This window comes from Pholis gunnellus (genome assembly GCF_910591455.1).
Source record: "Pholis gunnellus genome assembly, chromosome: 20".
Lineage (NCBI taxonomy): Eukaryota > Metazoa > Chordata > Actinopteri > Perciformes > Pholidae > Pholis > Pholis gunnellus.
The window spans coordinates 12,311,755-12,334,675 of NC_136547.1; the positions used below are offsets into that span (position 1 = coordinate 12,311,755).

The 22,921-nt window shown below is 45.2% G+C and overlaps 3 protein-coding genes across 4 annotated transcripts in view; 1 reads left to right on the forward strand and 2 right to left on the reverse strand.

The window, feature by feature from the left end:
• atp8a2 (ATPase phospholipid transporting 8A2) overlaps window positions 1-303 on the reverse strand; it is a gene marked incomplete at its 5' end in the record, with an annotated part of 36,677 nt that extends 36,374 nt beyond the window's left edge. The window contains one exon of the mRNA XM_079181150.1: window positions 195-303. Within this exon, the coding sequence (XP_079037276.1) occupies window positions 195-303 (109 nt within the window). The remainder of the gene's footprint in view (window positions 1-194) is intronic.
• An 8,048-nt stretch (window positions 304-8,351) lies between these two features.
• rnf6 (ring finger protein (C3H2C3 type) 6) lies at window positions 8,352-13,941 on the reverse strand. The gene is made up of 4 exons (XM_079181041.1): window positions 13,888-13,941; window positions 12,640-12,795; window positions 12,301-12,465; window positions 8,352-12,035 (listed from the first exon to the last, which is right to left on the reverse strand). Exons 2-4 carry the CDS (start codon window positions 12,779-12,781, stop codon window positions 10,201-10,203), a joined length of 2,142 nt encoding a protein of 713 aa, XP_079037167.1. The 5' UTR covers window positions 12,782-12,795; window positions 13,888-13,941; the 3' UTR covers window positions 8,352-10,200.
• Window positions 13,942-15,159: 1,218 nt separating this feature from the next.
• On the forward strand, window positions 15,160-22,534 carry cdk8 (cyclin dependent kinase 8). 2 transcript variants are annotated; one of them, XM_079181010.1, is made up of 13 exons: window positions 15,160-15,566; window positions 16,897-16,972; window positions 17,336-17,446; window positions 17,944-18,084; window positions 18,883-18,940; window positions 19,032-19,163; window positions 19,271-19,414; window positions 20,118-20,187; window positions 20,389-20,461; window positions 20,640-20,737; window positions 20,972-21,059; window positions 21,166-21,324; window positions 21,508-22,534. In XM_079181010.1, exons 1-13 carry the CDS (start codon window positions 15,439-15,441, stop codon window positions 21,631-21,633), a joined length of 1,404 nt encoding a protein of 467 aa, XP_079037136.1. In that variant the 5' UTR covers window positions 15,160-15,438; the 3' UTR covers window positions 21,634-22,534. The 2 variants fall into 2 exon arrangements, with proteins under 2 accessions (XP_079037136.1, XP_079037137.1); XM_079181011.1 differs by having other exon boundaries at window positions 20,972-21,050.
• The last annotated feature ends 387 nt before the right edge of the window (window positions 22,535-22,921 follow it).

Sequence of the window (22,921 nt, forward strand, 5' to 3'; positions counted from 1 at the left end):
GGATGCACAATGGCGAACAAACACACGCAGAGTTAGTCTGTTTTATCAGCGCGTCAACTTGTCCACATGTAACACACACAGGACACCCGGCGCGCATCGTGGTTGTCATTAAGCAAAAGGCACAAATTGCCCCCCCCACCAAAAAAAAAAAAGTGACAGAAGAGGATGCAACACGCTTCTTCTTCTGTACACACCCTGCCTCCCCGCCCGCCTGGCTTTGTCATCTCCGACCATTTTTAACGCTTCGTGATCTCCGCTCATTCGACCCCACGCATTGAGCTCCCGGAGCGGGACGTACTTCATCATCGAGTGCGCCTAATGACGGGATAATATGTATAGCCTGTATAGTTCTGCGGGGGGAACATAGTGGGGGCAGCGAGAGCAATGCAAACAGGTCTGGACGCCACAGTTTACTCAGCTGGTACAACAACGGCGAACCTGGGCGAGGACAGACGCAGCGGCGGCAGCGGCAAGCCCGTGCCTCCTCTCTCCTTGGTCGTCCTCGCTGAGGAAGAAGCTCCCGGCCCTGGTGAAAGATACTGGCCCGCCAAGCTCGGCAACCTTGTCATCAGGCCTTCCTGCCGCCTTGGAAAAGTCCGTATATCGGGCGCGATTCGAGCGATCTCCTCCCTTTTTAATTTGATGCTGAGCGGCTCACCACAGACAACAAGGGAGAAGCCATATGGAGCTCCTTCGGCGCTGCGGAGGTGCAAAGCCGGCCGCTCCGCTTTTAAAGGGCCAGAAGCCCGATATCGCCTCGCAGTATTGTGGTCAGACAGACGGGTCAGATGACATCCCTGAGGCAGGAACCATCCATCAGGAGATCACTTCACGGTGATGCCTGTGCAACACCAGTGTTCACCCACCACAGGTTTCTGCTCTTCATATCCTTCTCAGTAGTTTTGCATAGAGGCAGATAGTTTATGTTTCATACTGCATCTCAAGTTATCTGGAGTGCATGTATCCGTAAAGCCAGGTAAGTGATTCACTAAATCCTCTCAGTATTCTGATAATACTAAGTGTGCCTGTGGTGCTCAATTGTTTATATGATGATCTGTATTTTGGGGTTATAGTAATTCCCTTTTGGGATGGTTCGGTTCATTTCTTGGGATCTGAGCATTGTGTGTGTGTTTGTCTGTGACTGAGGCTGTAAGTTAAAACAACAACAGGCTAATTGCATAAATAAATTAGAAACGAATAAACACTGGCAGCAGATTGAATTTCCGCCGTACTGAAACTCTTATTTCTGCAGCACCACAATCTACAGCAGACAGGTCAGTCTCCCTGCTCATCGATAACCAAAATATCATTATGTTCCACTCAAGCTTTTGTTTTAAAGAAGGCGAGGAATTGTAAAAACGACCCAGACGAAAGCCAGCCGGTATGCGCCATTATCACTGCTGACACATCAGACTTCCACTTTTCCATTAAAAGACACATTAACTTGTTTGTGTTTCCAGGAAACGGCTACAATGAAATTTTTTTGAGTGCAACTTTATACGTTTCTTTGTTTTTTGCATTTATTAGAGGTACACTTTCAGTTTTTTATTGTAGTTGGCATTCTGCCATTGCAAAAGAAACCTGCTTGAGATTTTAAGAGCTTAAGCCCCGTTAAAATCTCCAATCTCAGTATCGTGCCGTCCCAAACCAGACCACAAAGTGTCTGAATGAGGCCGAGAGCAAAGGTCAAAGTCTGTCCAAGCAAAATGATAATAAGCAGCCTATCCCTCATCTCTCATATATCACATATCTCTGACGAGGCCATTACCTATGGCCATAACTGACAATCACAGAACTCCACTGCAAATCTGACTGGGGTCAATCAAGATAGCGAGAGATTGTAAGGAAATGATTCAGGATGACACGAGGTTAAGGGTACTGAAGGGCGCTGCACACTGTATACCTGTCATGTCATGTTTTCCATTCTCTGTCTGTCTACTGTCCCCCCCCCCAATTTACCTCCACCTTTTAACCCCTCTAGACTCCATCTTTCCGAGCAGATCAATAACGGCTTTCTCAGCAGCCCACTTCAGCGCCGATTCCCTTCTGATAAGATCAATGCCTCGGTTACTCATCTCTGATGGATTAGAGGCGTAGTCACCTGCATAACTCATTACTGATGCACCGCGGATGAGTCAGCAGTAAAACCCCGGCAGAGCACGGCCAGGTCCATTTCACATGAAGCGGGGAAGGCTGTAGCCGGACAGGTACGATAGGTCTGATAACAGGTAAGTCTGACTGATCCGGCCTCAACAAACTCTCTGATCTCACGCCCTGTGAGCAAAACACTCCCAGCTGCCCATTTGGTTAGTGTCCTCTTTCTTAAAAACAATCCTGGGCATTAATTAGCCACACTTCCGTCCATTAGAAGCTTAAAAGCCCTTTTACTATCTCTCTCACACAAATACCTGTGTCATTAGAATTCTATTAAAGCAGACGCACTTTTCACAACGGGCAGATTACAATCACCTGTTTCAGGAAGCAGAACACGGGCAATGCAGACATTTAAATCCATCGCGTGTGTCGTTCAAAGACAATGTCCCTAATCCACGCTTCATAAATCTTAATATGCAAAGTAATAACTTTGTGTTTTGGGCTTAGTCCAAGCTGCCCTGGCCAGAGGCCAAAGTTTCACTGTTTAAAAAGGAAAAAAAAGCAGGCTCGGCTACTGAATTATGGATTGCATACAGCTGCATAATTTATCTACATTTTCCAGTATGGCAGAGCATATTTCACCGGACGCTGTGCTGTGTAGTCTCCACTCAGTGGCTGTCAATTAGCACGGCGGCCAGAATTGTGTTTTAAATGGCACAAAGAGAGCTTTTGTAGATGCACGCATGTTTAATTCAATCATGTCTAACAGAGATAAACTTAACATCTTCCAAACACCGAGAGCTGAAATGAGCCAGAGAGATAATAGCTACTAATCATAATAGCAGTTATGCTAGAATAGCTACAATTATCCCCAGCTGTCGAAGCACTCCAACCCCCACAAGCCACACTGAGGACAGATACTCTGTCAAAACATTGGAAATGCAATTGCACTTGAGCAGCTGAACGTGCACAACAAATCAGAGTGTGTAGCATATAACGTGCATATTTGATCCCAGCGCGTTTTCTTTTCCCCTCACCTTGCAAAGCGGCTGCAATGTTTTTGGAGTCATTGCCCCGAACTGATCTCTATTTAAACAGACATTTTGTCGGAATGCAACGGAACAAGATATCGGTATCGGAGCCGTTCTGGTTTCCGTTTGTAGTCCGAGGAGTATTGACCGATCACGTGTGAGCAGGCACATGGTGTCAAAAGAAGAGGTGGAACGCATTGGCCGAATTCATAGAGGTCAAAATGTAATCTCAGAACTCGTCAGCTACTGACTGACCATGATTTTGAACCGTCCTCTTTCAACTCCAACGCCATTCTCGGGTCTAAAATTGCTGTAAACGGTGACCTCTTGGTTGTCCTCCAACAGCCATAACCGCCTCACTTATTACACTAACTTCAATTCAATTAGCAAACACTAAATATCTTCCCCCACATGATGTCTTGTCCAGCCCACAACCCTGCCGTGTGGTTAGAAAAGCATTACCAACAGAGTGCCGTCTGCCGTGGCGAACCGTACGTCCCATGGCTGTCCTGGTCTCCTAGGCGACCCGCGGGCCCTATTTGGCAGGTCCCGGTGGACCTAGGCCCAAAGCATCCCCAGCGGGTCCATTTTCCACCGCAACAAGAGTAGAAGGTACGACAAGAAAGCCTCTTATACGAGCCAAGTGAACGAGCACGATAATCCCGTCTGTGACTGCTCTGCAACTTCACCTGCCGCTAATCCATAACCTGATAATCCTACAGGAGAGACTGCAGCACGCACACTAAAGTATGCATATGCACATACACACACATTGACACTGTTTTATGGGCACACTCTCTCACACAGAGATGTACATACATCTATAATGCCAGAAATCATGCAAGGCCCCAACATGCAGCTACTCCCCTCTCTCTAAATCCAGCTCAGTCACGTATGTGTTATACACACATGCAACAGTGTTCATGTACATACTCTATTCAGGCATGCCATGTCCACACATGCGTGTGCTGTGTTCTACATGCACACGTGTTTGTATTAAAAGTTTTGCTTCAGGGTCCCGGTGCATATCGATCCGTCTTTATCAGCGTGGTCTGACATGACCCCGCTGTCTACAAGCACATGCAGTGAAGGGGTTACTTCCTGTCCAGCGTTCATCACTCCAGGCCCCGAGGAGCTACAGATTATACAGAGTCCACAGCAGCAACATGGTGTCTCAACCTTTCCAGACAAGAACCAGAGACACTCTAGTCTAGAAGGGAACCAGACTTTGTAGCTCTTGAGGGCCCGGGGTTGGGGGACACATGGCTCCTGGCCTTTGCTTTGACGCATTGGCCACATGCACCGTGGGACTCCGGAACACAAACGGTGGGAGGGGGGGGCGTCATCCAGTCTAATTCGAGCAAACTCACTTTTGTCAAACCTGTCTGTGAGGCGGGACCGCATGGTAGCGCCGGCGCCCTCGCCTGGGTCCTGCAGTTCAGAAGCCTCCTGCCTAATGGTGGTCAACACTAACTGCTCTGTGAGCGCCGTGACAGGCCGCGGCAGGAGAAAACAACACACACACAAGACAACAAGTCAATATACACACATACCGCACACAACACACCTGTGTGTCAATGAGCTGAGCTGTAAATGTGTCTGTACGTGCCCGTTGCTGGAAGCATTAATAGTGAAATGAGAGTCATGCCTGTATGAAAGATGGAAGGCTGGAGGGTTGCACACAGAAATGGACTTCACCAAAACCTTGTAGCTTGTGCAGGAGCGTCCCCCTGTGTCCAGCTTATGGAACTACATCATTGCTGCAGTTTATTTGGCCTCTCTGTCTCCCAAATGGCATCTTCTGTAGCTTGGCAGCCATGCCAACCAGGCATTATCTTTCCAAAACAGATGTATTGTTGACAGTTGGATGAGCTGCTTGGCTCACATAAACACAGGGACAAGATGTGCCCTTACATTTAAATACAAATAAAGTGGACAATCTGATTCATGATTGAAAGGTGCGATTAGAAACGCAAATGTTGGACAGAATTTGTAACACCCACTATTAAATACAAACAAATAAAATAATTGCTCTGTCTGTGAATGTGTTGGACAGACTGGTAGCTGCAGACATCATCACCTGGGAAATGTTGCCTCGCTAATCAGAGCGAAGAATCAAGAGGTCAGGCGCCAAGAGATTACAGTAAAGGCAGCTTGAATCCAGGAAAGGAACACATGTACACACCGGCTGCCACTTATACTGGAGTGCACCTCCACAATCTTCCTCTGCTTTAAATACGGCAAACAGTGAACGCTCTTTCACAACTTTTAGACCACAGAAACCCCCAAAAATGCTCCACTAGAGTTACTAATAATCCCACATATACAAACAACAAGAGAACTAGTGAAAGCTCTACATGGCTGGGTCAAAATAGCATAATCGACATGTAATTCAAACAACATACAGCTGTGTGACTTATTTGTTAGACCATCTGATTTTCTAATTAAACAAGAAATACAAATATGATGGCTAAAAGCGAGAGTTATGGACTTTTTTGCTGTCACTATACTCTCTAAAACGCATGCTTTTACCTGTTGAAACTGGTGCTGAACACTTTTAACCTTTACCCGTCTTATGGTAAAAAAAAACTTGCTGCCGCAGTCAGTGTCAAAAATCAAGCGTTGTGTTCTTTTAATGACAAATAAATATCTGGAAAACTGAAGATAGTGTGGCCCAGTTGGCGCTCATTTATCCTCACAATTTGCCCTGCTTTCTATTTCTAGAAGCTGCGTGAGGCATGCAGCCACACACATAGTACACACACACACACACACACACACACACACACACACACACACACACACACACACACACACACACACACACACACACACACACACACACACACACACACACACACACACACACACAAATACAACAGCAAATCAGCCCTTCATCATGCCAGTCACTATTAAAAGCCACTGGATGAGCCAAACATGCTCCTCTCTTCCAGGAATATCTAATCCGATGTCCGTTTGCCATGTGTGAAATTATATGATTATTTTTGTTTAAACATCCCCATCCTCTCTCCAACTCTTACTCTACGGAGATTATGAGGCGTTTTCTTGAGAGTGAGATTATGCTCCCTCACTGTACCGTTTTCTCATGAAGGATGATCTTTTTCAATGAACAGCTTGCTCAGCATCTAGCAGATACAGGCCCTCTGTACAACATCATGAACCATATTTTTCCAACACATGAGAATTCTGAGACGTAAATACAGACTCTGGACGTGGATGGCCTTCAGATCAAGTGAGAGTCATTTTCGGACGGGCCCAGAATAAGGACCGCTCTTTAGACGGTCACGTGGATCCTAATTCGGCGAGGTAATAGGCTGTTCTTGGACTGATCTATATGAGCTTGGGTTTATATTGGTTCTATATATGGAATGATTAAGGCAAGTCAAAACATACCAAACTATCCCATGTGATGCGTTGCATGAGGTCTCGAACCGAGAGGCTGTGGCAACACAATTATATAACACCACAATCATGCCGTGGGAAATACAGTAGATATGTACTAAGGTCACACAACAGACTCCGGATGTTGTTATATTTTCGTGATGTTAAGGCACAGCACGGATCCCCCACGTATCGACGTAAAAATACGTATTAAAAAAGGACATTGATGACTGATGCTGCCAGTTTGCCCTTGCATCCCCAACCGGTGCCAAAAAAAAACAATGTAGCGATACTGAAAGATAAACACCGATAGGCTTACAGCAAGTCACCCCACATGCATGCCGCAGTCCAACAGACAACCCGTTATTATGCCGAGCACATATCAAATACGCACGAGTATATACAGGCCGCTCCATCCTATATGATTACATGTTATCAACACTGAGATAATAACCCGATTTCAAGTAACAGATCACGAATTAAGCAGATCCTCGATCGAGCAAAGATTAAAAAAGGTGTTTGTTTGGTAGCTTACCTCCCTCACTGTGTATCTTCTTGGGTCTCCGGTTGAAATACATCTTGTTGGTGGTGATCGAGTGTCGGTGAGGCTGGGACGAGGAGGCTGGAGCGGTGGCATGCTCACGGCTCACCGACAGACCAGGAGGATGCTGCTCCGGGCCCAGGCCGCTTCTTCTGCTCAGGAATCATTATTTTTCGGCTGTACCGCGGAGGTAATGTTGTGAAGACGTTCAGCTCCAGACAGTTTCCAGTCAGACGGACTAAAGAACGCGCTACTTCCGGTTACTGCTTTCAGAATAAAGTATGTTAGCGTAAAGTCTCACAAGGAAATATTCAGTGCAATGAATTAATGTGATGTTTAACGTTACAATTGCCAGTAAGATTAGGTTGAGCCACATTAAGTTAGCTAGATTAAAGTTACAGGCTAAACAAATCTAGCAGAAAATAGTGACAAATTTATGTCTTTGAACATTTAAAATGTTAACAAAACGTTCACTAGCCCAGAAAAGATGAGCAGGTAAGAGGAAACTGGCAGGTAACGTTAAAAGTGCCACCTTTAGACTGAAGACACACAAGCAGCCTTTGTGTCACAATGTATTTGAATGTTGTTAATAATCGCTAAACAAACAATACTGCTATTTCTCTCCATATTGATACATTGAATATGATGCTAGTTGAACAAGTGAGTTTAATTGGATAATTCAAATGCTTAAAATAAATGATCTGTGAGCCTTTATTTTGAAGGACAACTGTCAAACTTCCTGTATACATGGCTCCTTGGCATCGCTTTATCATAGGTGCCCGTTGGAGCCACGGGCTCGCGCATCGTATGATGAGACGCGCGCGCGTACAGGCCTTTGGGCGCAAAGTAAACTATAACGTTAACCGCTAGCTTAAATTGGCTAGTTAGCCACCATCGTTGAGTTAAGAGTGCGTTTTGTTAGGAAATGTAACTTTTTTTAAAAATGTAATGGGTTCTGTCTTTTTTCACCCCTTGACGTTAACGTCATATATACCGTTAACTACTAACGTTAACCATTGCAGTAAACTGAAACTTGTTGGGAATGAGGGCGTCAAATAAATTAACTAGCGTTATGTTAATACACATTATCAATAATATTCACGTATTTAGCTCAACACTCACCCCAACGGCGACAGTTTAACGGCGATATAAAGCCACCAATATGGCTGAACACCAATAGCTCGTGCGTGCCTAGGCGACAGTTGACGTCTGTCACTCAAAGCTACAGCGCTCACTATCGCGCGCTCACACACACACACACACACACAAACCGTGCATTTCTAGGCATAGCAAAGCTGCGTTTTATTCCATTGTTAAGGAGCAGAGAAGAAAACCCATGTCTTCAATTTATTACATAGTAACATATTTATCTTAATTGTTTACTCTCATCACATTGTAACATAATACATATTTCAAAAGTTCGATTTTCCATCTTATTAAATAGGAACAGAATAAATATTCACTTCTGAGCTCAGTTGCCACACAGCCCTCTCCAAGTGTTCCAAGGTGGACATAAGTCGAAAAGAAGCCTTCTGAGAACCAGGTTTACCGAGACACTGGCCCTTTCCTTCAGCACCCCCACAAACGTACATGCACACACAAATAAACCATACAAACTCAACCCCACTCTCACACACTACACTGCGGCAGTCCTGCAGTTTTATTAGTGACATGTTAACTGCAGAGATGCAGCAGCACCTGTGGACTGTTGATGGTGTTCGAAGTGACCCTGGTGGTTAAGTTCAATAGTTCACCTGTGCAACACTAGAAATGCCAACATAGCATGTAATGTAAAGAAAAACCATAAAGCGCATACAGGAATATATTACTAACACTGCCTCATTTAAGTGTTACACTGGCACTGAAACACACTGCAACCTTTGCACAGTGACAGACAATAATTAAATTAACATGTGTTAACAGAATCTCAACATTTTAGTTTTGGAGTCACAGCTGCAGCAGATGCTCCAAACATCAAGAATTTCCCAGCACCTATCTCTCGAAGATGACTTTGTAGTTGAGAAAATCTATTTTTATTCTTTAGATCTATGCTCAGCAGACGTACCGTGCTTAGTACTCAATGAAACTTTGTGACACGGGTCCCAGGGTGTCTGTCAGGTATGGATCCGCAATAGCAACAGGAACCAAGAGGAAACTTTGAGTTCAGGGTAAACAAGACTGTTTTTAAGTGGAGATGATAATCAGGCATTACAATGTAAACAACAATGAACAGCAAAACAACCAATACTGCTATTTCTCTCCGTATTGCACAACTCATACTAAATTACATCTCTGAATTCCTGATTATCACATGCCTTCTACATGTCATTAGAAGTGTGCTGCTGATATGGATCATGATTTCAAAGTGGCTGATTTTAGTGGGTGACTTTTATGGATGAATTCTGTATTGCAATTATACGCAAATGTAATGTGTGGAAAGAGCTTAAACAAATACTACTGGACATACAGAATAAAACTTAATTCAAAATTAAATACAGATATACAGATCCCGATAAATCATACATTTCTTCACCAACTGTAGAGGGACACTTTAAAATGGATGTCAAAGCTTTAAAATGGTGAATGTTACAAAAGAAAATAATTCCTGCTTCCATTCTGAACACATGGCATTTGAGGAGCTGCTTGTGTCAAAACCATAAAAATACAAGCATTGGTGAGTTATTTACAGCGTATACTGAATAAAGCAAGTCTAGAAGTGATTTGTGTGGACCAGTTGTGACAAGGAGACGTCACATGTATCAGACACTAAAGAGTTAAAGTGAGACTAGTCAGCAGCGACTTCAGGAGCTCCCTTAAGCATTAATGCCATCCATTGACATGGGCCTCTTAAGCTTTGTGGCGGAGACCAGAGAGAACGGGTCATAGGAAGAAGAAAATAAAACAATAATAAGTTGCTGAAAACAAGAGTCTAAAAAAATAAAGTTCTGTAAATTCTCTGCATTTATAGTTTTCTTTTTTCCCGCACTTTTGGTTCAACCTTCTTCAACACAATGGATATTTCCCCCCCCAAAAAAATTAAACCATGAAAGCGCTATGTACATGCAAAGCCCACTTGGGTCTGCTCAGTTCAGCCAGCCAGGAACTTGATAGTTGTGTTTCAGAGCAAACGGGTCAGTCGTGATGCACTGCGAGTATGGGCTGCCTGCAGATGGGGCAGGTGTTGTTTTCAGAGAGCCAGCGGTCAATGCAGTGGATGTGGAATTCATGGGAGCAGGGCAGGCGGCGCAGCTTGTTGCCCTGGGCGTACTCGTTGATGCAAACGCTGCATGCACGACCTATCTCCCCCTCCAGGCTGGCTTGACCATAGGTACGTGTGGATAGATTGTCAATCTGCTCTTTGGTCAGGCCCCGAGGGTGATCGTCATCCTCCTCGTCGTTGAGCAAGAAGAAGTGTGCCAGCCGGAGGATGGGTAGAGTACCGTTTTCCACCAGGTTGTTGGTGTCTCTGCTGGTGGCTCGTCCCTCTGCGGTGCTCACTACCCCTCCTCCGAGCCTGGGCGGCCCACCCTGGTCCTCCTCACTTCCCGCCAGCCCCACCCTCTCCTGATCTACCCTACCCGTACCAACTTGGCCCGCTTCGGTCTCATTTGTATGCAGACGACTGGCTGGGCTGGTGCTACTGTTTGTAACACTAGCATCCGTGTGGCTAGGTGCAACAGTTTCAGAGTCGGCCTCTGTCTCCATTAGGGAGCTCAGCTCCCCAAATCCGGTCATGATCTGGCGCAAAATGGACCGCAGGGCGGTTGAGTTGGGCTCCCCCAGGCCCGTCTCACTGATGCGTCTCAGTGGAATCCGGATGGTGCTCACATAGGTGCGGATCCCGGCTCGCTCAGAGCGGGAGATGGTGCGTCTAAATCCACCACTGTCGCTTTCAAAGGTGACCGTATTCTCAGCGACCCGGGCACGAGAACGCGTTCTGCTGGCGATGCTGTCCCGATCGCGGTTTTCACCAGGTCGGATCCTTCTCACCTGCAGGTCCAACATGATGGTTGGATGCCGCCGCACCGCTGAACTTCCTGCTCCTACTGCATGAGATTCACTATCGCGTTCTCCCGTCTCTACAGCCGGCTCTGCTAGAGCTGCAGGTTCTGCCACCGCCTCCACCGCCTCCACGGAAACAGAGCTTGTGCCACTGCCTGGCTCAACAGTGGGGACGCTGGAGCCACCGGCACCACTACTTGATGGTGGTGTGGTACTGGCAACGGGTATTCTGTGCAAGGGGGAACGGCTGCGCCTTGACAAGTGGGATGAAACCCCGCCCCCTGCAGCAGCCCTGCGTGCGCGACCACGTGATCGAGTCCTCCTGCCACGCGATTCAGGTCCCACTGCTGGGGCCTGAGACCCAGACTGCAGTGACACACGGGGACAGTCTAAAGAAGCAGACACATCATCACTGCCCTGCTCTAATTCTGCATTCAGGGCTTGGTGTTGCGAAGGTGTCGTTTGATCAAGAGGAGGATTGGGAACAGTAGGAGGAGGCGCTAAAGAGTGCAAAGTGGCACTTCTGGAGGCCACGGGTACAGGAAGTGCAGGGGGGCTCATAGAAAGAGTGGTAGTGCTGCTGCGTGTACGCCGTGTCTGCATCCTCCTACTGAGGGCTGGGCGGGGGGTGGGGTACGGGACTGGCCTTGGCGTGGTTGAAGGGCGAGGGTTGGAGAATGAGGAAGCGGTGCGTATAGAGGGTGAAGTTATATTCGCGGCAGCCACTGGCGGCTCCGCGGTGTCCACAGTGTCGCTATGCTCCCCCGGCTCTGGCTGATCATGGTTAATGTTGATCTCCAGGCTAAAGCGGAACTCTCCGCTGTTAGGGTTGGTCCGGCTGACAGCGCGCCATGTTTGGTTGCCACTTTGCCCACTGCGAGTAGCATTACCAGTGCGTCTAAAAGTGTTCAGCCACTCCAGTAATGAGTCACCATTAGATGGTTCGGCTCCAGGCTCTGCACTCCCTGTAAAAAACAAATATGGGTAAGCCTGTAAACTAACACGTATTCCTCCCAAATTCTAATTTCTTGTACTTGTGTTGCAACCTTCTTTGAACCTTGCCAAAGCTGATATCACACTAAATAAAAGATTAATCAATATTTGTCCTAAAAAATGTGAGAATAACGTTTCAAAAGCACTCGGCTTCATCAGTAAGAGCATTAGAACGACTAGTGGAAGCCACATTTGGGAAGATAAAGATAAAGACAAGTCCTCCCCCCTTCTCCCTACCTGCTCCTCGTCTCCCTCCAGCCGCTCTCTCCTCTCCCTCGCCGCTACCGCCCTGCTGTTCTCCAGAATCAGCAGCTTGCGAGCGCTGCTCAGTGCGGGGCTGAGAAGACATGCGCTCTTTTGCCCCATCAAGACGCTGCCGGAGCTCCTCGGCAGTCACCTCCCCTGAGAAACACGAGAGCATGCAGACCGTTAAGTGTCGTCAGTAGCAGTGGGTCAAGAACAACCATCCCCGCTCCCATTGTGTGGGCGGATTATTGGTGTCATGCGGTATACTATTTACTTCATATGTTTGGAATACATGTGAAGTAAGGCTACATAAGATGCGTCCCTCCTCACCAGGGGTGCCGAGCAGGTTGCTGTCTCTCATGAGGCGGTACTCCTCTTCATTCAGTTCATTAATGAAGTGATAGTACGCCTCCTCTCGACGAAGACGCTCTGCCTGCCTCCGCCGTTCGTCTCCCCCACCAGGAGGGTCCATCACCTTGAAAAGTGCTGGCAGACAGATGAGTGAGGGTGTCAGTCAGGGGGTGGGTGGAATGTCATCTGAAGCTTACCCACTGTAGCTTTACATTTAGCATTTATAAAATAAGCCTGAAGTCACATGTTGAGCCTCTGCATGCTCATTATGTGATTACAATGTGTTGCTCAAGCTAATGGCTATTCGATTATATTTTGTAAAGAAAAAGAACAAAGGCTTTTCTTAGGTCTATTATCTCCTACGGGGTTGTTTTATATACTAGCGAAAAAATTAAATGCAAGTTAGAGTTGTTCGGGTACCGTAGCCTTAATATGACTAATCTCTAGTCAAGGACGACACTTAAGACAACGCCATCCATTTTCTATCGAGAGACTCCACCAGCAAGAGGAGGCTACAGTAATCCTGCTCACGTTTAACCCGAAGACTAGCACCGTAGAATAATCTAATTTATCTTGTGGATTAAAGCTCGATTTAGTCACTGTAAGGCACCGCCATTAAAAGGTTCCTAATAACATCGTTGTCTTGTGTGAGCTAATGTTAGCCAAGTTACAACAGTAGCCACGGAAGGCCATGTTGAACGCAGGGAATAAAGCAACAAAACTGGCGTTGTCATCCTGGTTAGCCAACCAATGAGCGGCCTAGCGTGATTGACGGACACGCCAACCGTCCAATCACAGCTCTACAAAGGCGTGGCTAACGATAAACTAAACGGAGGTCTCCTCCATGTAAATGCAGGGCAAAGAAGGAAAGACAAAGAATCCTGTCAGCTTTACCACATAATTAGATATTCGAGATATTAACACCTGGTAATGATTAACTGCGTTTTCAGCCCAAACACAATAGTCAGTTTAAAGGACCTTTCGAGGATAAGAAGTGTCATTTTGAATACGCAATGCTTTAGTTGCTAACCAAGCACTAGCAAATTAGCACATCTAACGTAAGCGAATAGCAGTCCGTCGACACTAGTGTTAGCTGCGAGGCTGAATAACTCCTCAGATATAAACGTGACAAACTGTTTTATGAAGCAGTTAATGTATACAGAGCGTCTACGTAACTCTAGCATAGTTTTATAAGAGATGACAATTACATTAAAAGGAATTTACTACCTGACAAAGCAGCGGTAATATGGACGGTTTGCTTTGCACTCCCTTCTCTTCTCAAGATGGGACCAGTGGTGCTACATTACAGGGTCCGTCAAAAACAAGTTCCCTGGCTACATGTGTTCCTAGGTAACACAACGTCTGCGAAACATAGCTCTGTATTTGTTGTACTAAAATGGGTCGAAAGATATGATGCTACTACATTATACATTGATCTAGATGTAGTCTTAAATAAATAAAACACTCTTAAAAGCTAAAAAGCCATTATTTTATTTTATTTGACACTTTCGTTTAACATTTTGAATGCACGACTTTTACTTTTAATACTATTTTATATTATGGTCTTAACACTTTTACATAAATAAATCATTTGAGTTCATTAACACCCAAACTGATGAGCTCATGTCCTAAAACAGCCTTGCCAGTGACCTCAAATGATAAGACAACAAGTTGCCAAACATATCAGATCACATTACAAAATATGAATGTATCTTTAAGACTGAGTAGCATTATAGTGTATTATACAGTGTATATCGGTACAGGTTTTTGCTTTTGCAACATCATAATAATTATATATTTTGTAATGAAAAATCACTATATTAGCCTACTCCAGCATATTGGTATTCTTCAAGTAAATATGTGTTAATGGTATATTGGATATCAGCAGAAGTGTTACAGTAAAATGCCTTAAATTGATCATATCTTGTAATAATTTGTAATTTCCGGATGATCTTATTCATGCTACAACTTTAAAATTCCGCTGTTTTATTGTACCCTTTTTAATGAGTTTCTCTCCATCACTTTAACTTTCTTCCTTACATTTGGCTACTTATTACTCCGTTTAAATAAATGTATGTGTGTATCTATATTTGGTTTTAAATGTTGTTCCAGTGCATTTCTTTGCCCCATAAAGCACTTTGAATTGCCCCTATGCTAGAAAGGTGAACATATAATTGCTTCTTCTGGTATTAAGCCTTATTAATTAGCATAATATAATCTGTTATACTGAGGTAATAGACTTAAACATCTATGCTGATATTTCTTTTATTATTATAGCACTGACATATTCGACACTATGACCAACTGTACTGTAGTATAATATACTTTTTTTCAACATACTGTATAAAGAGTATGAATTTCTACGTGGGGTGTTGTCTGTCTAACCATTTTTTTTAGCCCTTTCTCTGCTGCAGGGCTGCTGTCTTCACGACGTTTTGCGACAGTGCCGTGCGCGAATACGGCGTCGTTACCGAGTGAAGTGCGTCTCTTTGGGAGCAGATACCGGCTGAGTGAAACGCAGCAACAAGAGAAAGGAATACACCTCGGGCTCGTTTTCTACCTGGACTATCTCCGAGCACCGCGCATCCCCTTCCGGTACGAACAATTTAACCCGAAAATTCGATGTGGAAGCTGGGCTGAAGGAAGGAAAGGGCCACGCTGGGGACGGCAACTAGCCGAATTATCAAACCGAGCTCGTCGGAGTAGCCTAGTTGCCTCCCAAAAGCGACGCTTTAAAAGGGAAGGAGCGGAGTCATTTTAGCCCAACCGGTGGTGAAAATGGACTATGATTTCAAAGTGAAGCTGACCGGCGAAAGAGAGCGAGTCGAGGACCTGTTTGAGTACGAAGGATGCAAAGTGGGAAGAGGCACCTACGGCCATGTATACAAGGCGAAGAGAAAAGATGGGTGAGTTGATGACCAGCGAGGCCTGTAGCCTGTGAACCAGCTCCCCTCCCTCTTCCAATTACGCTTTAATTACTTCTCAAATGTTATCCTCTTCAAGCCTGGTGAGAAGAGCCATGTTGTTCTCGATTTATGTCGAGAAATAAAGGAGACAACCTATTGCCTGCACTGTCAGGATGCTCACGAGGCTCTCCTGACGCGCATAACAACACTGACATATGGTTCACCATTGTGATTGTGGCCTCCCTTTTCTGTCATGTGATTTATGTATTTTTTGTCAGGTGTTGTTGCTCAACAGTCAGCATTATTTTATTTAGTAACAGTAGGAGCCTGTGCAGGTTGAGTTAGGTGAATCTAGGATACAGCAGGTGCATGTGCAGCCACTTGTTATTGGTGTTGGTGTGACTTTTTTTTAAGGCAGGATGGGTTTTTTTCATACACAAGGTAAATATCTCTTCAACTACAGATGTGAATTCAGTCGTCATACAGAAAGCTTTGTGTGAATGGTTCAAATGTGTTCATTTGTAGAGGAATCTGACATGAGAGCTGACTTTTGGTTGGATTAGTAGTGTTTCGTTATGTCTTTTTATTCGGATTACTCTTAACTTATGCCCATAATTCTTTCCCTAGTTTGGGTATTTTGTGGTGTTTATTTTGTTATATGGTCAATTGTGGAGAGATGTCATGAAGTAAGCGGAGGGAAAGATGGGAATGACACTTTTCATACTCTGTGGTTCATGGTCAGATCCTTAAGCCCTGAGATCACCAGGGCGCCACCCACCTTAACTTCTAAACCCTTTTATTTATTTATTTCTCCACTGTTTTCTAATTCAACCCATGACTCTGTCTGAAGTGTACCAGGACCGGAGCTGGAGGCAGCTCGAGCCACCAGGCCCATACTGGGCCTATTATCGCAGCCCGAACCACACAAAAGACCCCCAAAGTGTTTAAAGATGTTGTTGTTCACTTCTGTTTGTGAGTCTTTGTGAGCTAATTTGTGCTGCAGTAGTTGGACGAGGCCTGAGGAAGCACAAAGCATGGGTTTATGAAATGATTTAGGCCAGGGGGGGGGAGGGGTTATAACCAATTCATTAGAGTAAAAGTTTGTCCCCCGCCAGCTGCCAGACAGAACCCCTGTTTCCTCTCCCCGTGTATTGTTTTGAGCCTCAGAGGTGAGCTTGATTACACAAATCTGGAGGTAATGCAACTCGGCCTCTTCTCAGAGTCTCTGTGCCAGCTGCCAAGTGCCCCCCCCCCCCCCCCCCCTTTATGTTCTCAGGGGGGCTGCAGTCTGGTCTGGTGTTGATGTTGCTCTGCCTCTCTCTGTTTGTAGGAAGGATGATAAGGACTACGCCCTCAAGCAGATTGAAGGCACTGGCATCTCCATGTCGGCCTGCAGAGAGATTGCTGTAAGAACCGCCTGGCTTACTTAGTTTGGTCTCTGTTCAACACCCTCAGGCCATTCCTGGGTGGCTTCTGTAAAAACTGAATCACCTTCACAGAGTAGCTTTTGTAAAGTAAGCAAAATACATCAAACACAAGAGTTAGAAAGACTCCCAGCAGAAGGGAATAGACATTAATGCATTCAAAGGGTGTACACTATATCATTAATAAAAACTGTGCCCTATTATTTATGGTCATCAGTACTGTAATTTCCCCACTTTAAGTAGTTAATAGCAGCATTAACTTGAGCAAATGGGCTGTTTGTCAGTCATGATCTCGTGTGTGTGTGTGTGGTTGGTCGGTCTTCTGAGCTGGTTTGTGTTTTGTAGCTGCTGCGGGAGCTGAAGCATCCCAACGTCATCTCCCTGCAGAAGGTGTTCCTGTCCCACGCAGACCGTAAAGTGTGGCTGCTCTTTGACTACGCCGAACACGATCTCTGGGTAAAAAAAAAATGCACACACGCACAACACACACTGGAGCTGCATGACTTATCACACATACTGCAGTATGTGATGATGCACATACCGCAGATTCCCACCCATTTATGTGAGTTTATGTGGGCTGTATATTTTTATGCTTTATATGCTGTTTTTTTTTTTTAAAGAAGAGCGCAGACATTCGCAAACAGAATTACTCGTAGCGCTGATCCGTATATACTCACATTCACCATCAACCAGCTGTAAGCATGCATCGCTAAGTCTCATTAAAACAAAAACACCAAGAAGAATTCAACATATGGCTGTCAAACCTCTGCTGCCTTACACTTGGCAGGGTATCAGCACTGAGTTAAAATGCCACACTCACATTCCCCTCCCAAGGAAGTGGAAACACACGCCACAGACACCAGACTTATTATCTTGCCTGTAGCATGAACTATGGATTTTTAGTCATGTACGCACACACACACCACAATTACTGTTCTCTTGTCTTTCTGTAGCACATTATTAAGTTCCACAGAGCGTCCAAGGCCAACAAGAAGCCTCTTCAGCTGCCCAGAGGAATGGTCAAGTCTCTGCTCTACCAGATCCTGGACGGCATCCATTACCTCCACGCCAACTGGGTCCTCCACAGAGACCTTGTAAGAGGATTGGGGAGGGCACAGAGAGGAGAGGAGAGGAGAGGAGAGGAGAGGAGAGGAGAGGAGAGGAGAGGAGAGGAGGAGGGGAGAGAAAATATTTTGGCTGAGGGGAAAGGAAGGCAGTTGATGAGGGATTGGAAGTTTATTATTGGGCAGAGAATCAGTTAAAGGCATGTCGAGCTCAATGTGTTGAGTAATGGCTCACAACCTTTTTTTTTGCACTCAGATGAATGCTGATTATTATTAAGGTTTAATTCGTCCAAGATAAGCATGCATTTTCTATACAATATTCAATGTTATCTTTATTTTATTGGAAGATTATTACATGAAAGCTTCTTCTTTTTTTTCGAATATTTGCAGTTATTGTGTTCTGAAGCATTGTTTCTAGTGTTGCATTTGGTTCTGTAAAATACTAATTTACTAATACACACAATTTAGTCTATTAACAGATTTTACTGTTTGATAGGAAAGCCACATTATCTTTCATTTACATCCACAGTGAGATGGAAATGGGATACTTCCACTCATGTGGGATGCAGTACACACGTGTTGTCCACTAGAGGGCAGCAACATAGAGTTTTGATTCGACACCACATGCAGCGATGTGGTTCAGAGTATCTGCAGGTCATGACAAGCATCATAGTTAGTCCAGAATGATTTTGAACAGGCAACACATTTTTTTTATTTTAAACGTGGCAAACAAAGCAAAAATCATGAGCTCAACAGTTGAGGCCAAACTATGCTGATGTGGTTTTGTGGAAGCACGTTCAAAATGGTGTTTCTGTCTCTTTCCCTCAGAAACCAGCTAACATTTTAGTGATGGGGGAAGGCCCGGAGAGGGGTAGAGTAAAGATTGGTACGTATAATGTCACCCTTTTTTACATGTTTAAAATTCCCTTCTTGTCATGTTTTCCGTTACTTAACCGACTTTGATGTCCGTTCTGCAGCGGACATGGGGTTTGCCCGTCTCTTCAATTCACCGCTGAAGCCTTTAGCCGATCTCGACCCCGTGGTGGTCACCTTCTGGTACAGAGCGCCTGAGCTCCTGCTGGGGGCCCGGCACTACACCAAAGCCATCGGTGAGAACCGTGCATCGCCCGCCATCGGCCTGCTGGACATCGTGCCGCCGGCTCCGCCGACTTTTAGTGACGGTTTGGGTTAAATGTGTGCTCTGCTTGTCCTCCAGACATCTGGGCGATTGGCTGCATCTTTGCGGAGCTGCTGACGTCTGAGCCCATATTCCACTGTCGCCAGGAGGACATCAAGACCAGTAACCCGTACCACCACGACCAGTTGGACCGCATCTTCAACGTCATGGGCTTCCCTGCTGGTGAGAGTCCAGTGCTGCCAGACTTTGAGAGGGGAATAAATGCCCCATTTAAAATCATTAAATGCGTACAGATTTTTTTTAAATAATATACCTTGAATTACTTTAAAAAGGAATGTGTCACTTGTGACGTTAGTGGCAATATGTGCTCTTCAGTTGCTTTTATACCAATGTGTCACAGCTGCTGTGCTGCCTTTTCAGTGGAAAATGCAGTGGAAGGATGAGCGTTTGCTCTTCTTAGCAGAGGCGCATTATTTGCCTGGTCTTTTCGAGCTCTTTCTATTTCTTCAGGCAGTACTGTGGTCTGTTGGCTCTGAGCACCGAATCCACTGACACGATGGATGAAGCCAAGTCACAACCAGAAAAACTTTTACTTGCCGGGCTACATTTGGGCCTATATCTTCCAGTTCACTTAAGCTGCTTCTGATCTTTTTTCTTTCTACCGTCTCTGCTGCTCTAGTTGTGTAATTCACCAGTCTGTCGGATGGATCTTATATATATATATATATATATATATATATACATACATGTGTTATGTAACGCAAAACCAAAGCTAGATATGCCTTTAATGTAACAAGGGGTTGTTGAAGGGAAATCATGAGCATTTGTACTCAAGAGATTGCAATCCAGACCTTACAACCTAAATAATCTGTTCTTGGAGGGAGGGTGTGCCGGGGTGTAATCCTGTCTTTCCCTCATTTGTCAGATAAAGACTGGGAGGACATCAAAAAGATGCCAGAACACTCTACGCTGATGAAAGACTTTAGAAGGAACACGTGAGTGCTGCTGTCCTAGTTTTCTGAAAGATCAGAAACAAAGTTGGAGCAAAGCAAAGTGCTATGTCTGCTGGCAGAAAGACGTGTTTCAGTGTTGTACACAAATCTTGCTTAACATTGCTATAACTCTGCATGCTGTTAAACTGGGTGATTGCACTGAAGGCGTGATATTGATATAATGTGCTCCTTCTCTTATCACAGATACACAAACTGCAGCCTTATAAAATACATGGAAAAACACAAAGTCAAACCAGACAGCAAAGCATTCCACTTGGTGAGTTAAACTGCCCCAATAATCGCAAAATTGCATGCAATTTGCATAACTTCCTAGTACAAATATAATAGAAGCTATAGCTTGGTTCTCCGTGTCAAATGAAGCATGCTTTGCCATTATGTCACTTCTATTAATGGCTTCTTGTTCGAGGCTAACATTGTGTGCAATTCATTAACAGCTGCAGAAGCTGTTGACCATGGACCCCATCCGTAGAATCACATCTGAGCAGGCCATGCAGGACCCCTACTTTTTGGAGGAGCCCCTGCCCACCTCTGAGTAAGTCACTACATACACACACACACACACACACACACACACACACACACGCACACACACACAGAGATCTACATTCTGTATTCAGTTCATCCATCTTGTGCCCCTCCTTGGCTTGAGTCACGTAATCCTAGGGTTCCTATGATGTTGGAGCAGGTCCCTTAGCTAATAAGCTTCGAGTCCTGGGTATAAATGTTTGAAGTCGACAACCCTCTTTGCTTTATTTTTTTCCTCCAGTGTGTTTGCAGGCTGCCAGATTCCCTACCCCAAGAGAGAGTTCCTGACTGAGGAGGAGCCGGAGGACAAGGCCGACAAAGTAAAAAATGTGCCGTCCTTCATCATGCTTATTTTATGAATATATCCAGAAAGGTAGTAAGTGTACACATGCAATACAATGTACACTCTTTTTATTTTTATTTTTTTACTATTAGAAAAACCAGCAGCAGCAACAGGGAAACAACCACACAAATGGGGCGGGGCACACTGGCAACCCTGACAACAGCCATGCCCAGGGCCCGCCTCTCAAGAAAGTGCGAGTTGTCCCGCCGACCACTACCTCAGGTGGCCTCATTATGACCTCAGACTACCAGGTAGGCCCCTCCTCCATCGACATTTTACTTTTGGATGAAGATATAGCTCTTTAATGGTAGCGTGGCACGTCTGTGCCGAATGTCACAACCTGCGAATGAACCTTCAAGTCTTTTAACCAACGAGAGTAAACGTGTAGTGAATAAGATTTATTGAGCGTCTTCTTGTTTTCCTCCTCCCTGCAGCGCTCCAATCCACATGCTGCCTATCAGAACCCTGGACCAAGCACGTCACTGCCCCAAAGCACCATGGGATACTCTTCTACCTCCCAGCAGCCGCCCCAGTACTCCCACCAAACCCACCGCTACTGAGACACCCCTCTTACACACACACACATACGTACATACACTTATAAACACACGCATACACACAGCCCTCACCATACCTGAACGAATGTACCGAGGAATGGGGGGATGTCCAATGCAACAGAGCGCCCCGCCCCACCCCACAGAGGGCACTTTCTCTCCAGCAGTCTGTTAGGTCCGAACACACCCATAACCCCAGTATTAGAAACACTGCTATAGAGCAACACCTGATGGGTGAAACACGAGGCGGGAGGATTAGAAGAGTGGATACGATGATAGAGCCCAACCTTTTCCTGTGACTCAGACGAAATCAAACCAGCCAAGAGAAGATGGCGTGGTATCGGGGGAGGGGGGGTGGACACGTGTTAATCGGCGGTGTCATCTCCTCCCCTCTTCTTCGCCACCTGTCTCCACACCCCCACCTACGCCTGACCCCAGCCAGTTACCCTCTACCCATTGTAGCTTGGATGAGACTGAAAGCTGCTATGTGACTGCCAGCGGTGACGGATTCCTGTCCGACTGTCCTCCTGTCGGTCTGTCCGTTTTGTTTTTATGTGTGTGTGACCCTGTGAGGGCCTCAGCTGGGGACTGATGATCTGAGCTGCCGTGAAGCATGCTGGGATATGGAGCCCCCACAGCTGTGGCGTTGAGGGGTTTGTTTTGTTTGAGAAAGGACAAAAAAAGATGACAAAAATGATTTTAGTGGTTTATAATTTAATCTGTTTTCATGGTTTCGTTTTCATGGTAAGTGTGGCAAAGCGGCTTGCGTTGGCTGAGCGCTCAGCTGCTCTATGCTGTCGGCAAGCCTTACAACATGATGACAAAACCAACCAATCGCATGGAGGATGGCAGGTGGAACATGCATTGTACTGTATTGTATTGAAATATTTTACATGAAGCAAGTATCCTGACAATAAAAATGAAAACATTGATATTGTTAATTGTGTGTATGTGCAAGCAGCTGATGAGTGATGCAAACTTAAGCAACTATTTACCTTTTGCACCGTTAATTACTTATTTTTTGTGGTTTCTACTTCACAGCAAGCTGTTTCCTGTTTCTCAAGAACTCAGCTAAATCCCATTAGCTGGCAGGAATTGTGTTTAAACATGCTGGATGAATTTTTAATGGTGACATCAATCTTTGCACGTTTAACAACACCCAGTGTCACAGAAAGCTCGTTATATATTTTTTTATATTTTAGACACCTCATAAGCTATTTTAAGGCAGCTGCGGCAAACAATTATTTTTATTTTCTTATTGATCTAAAATTTTTAAAAGCATTGCTCACCTGGA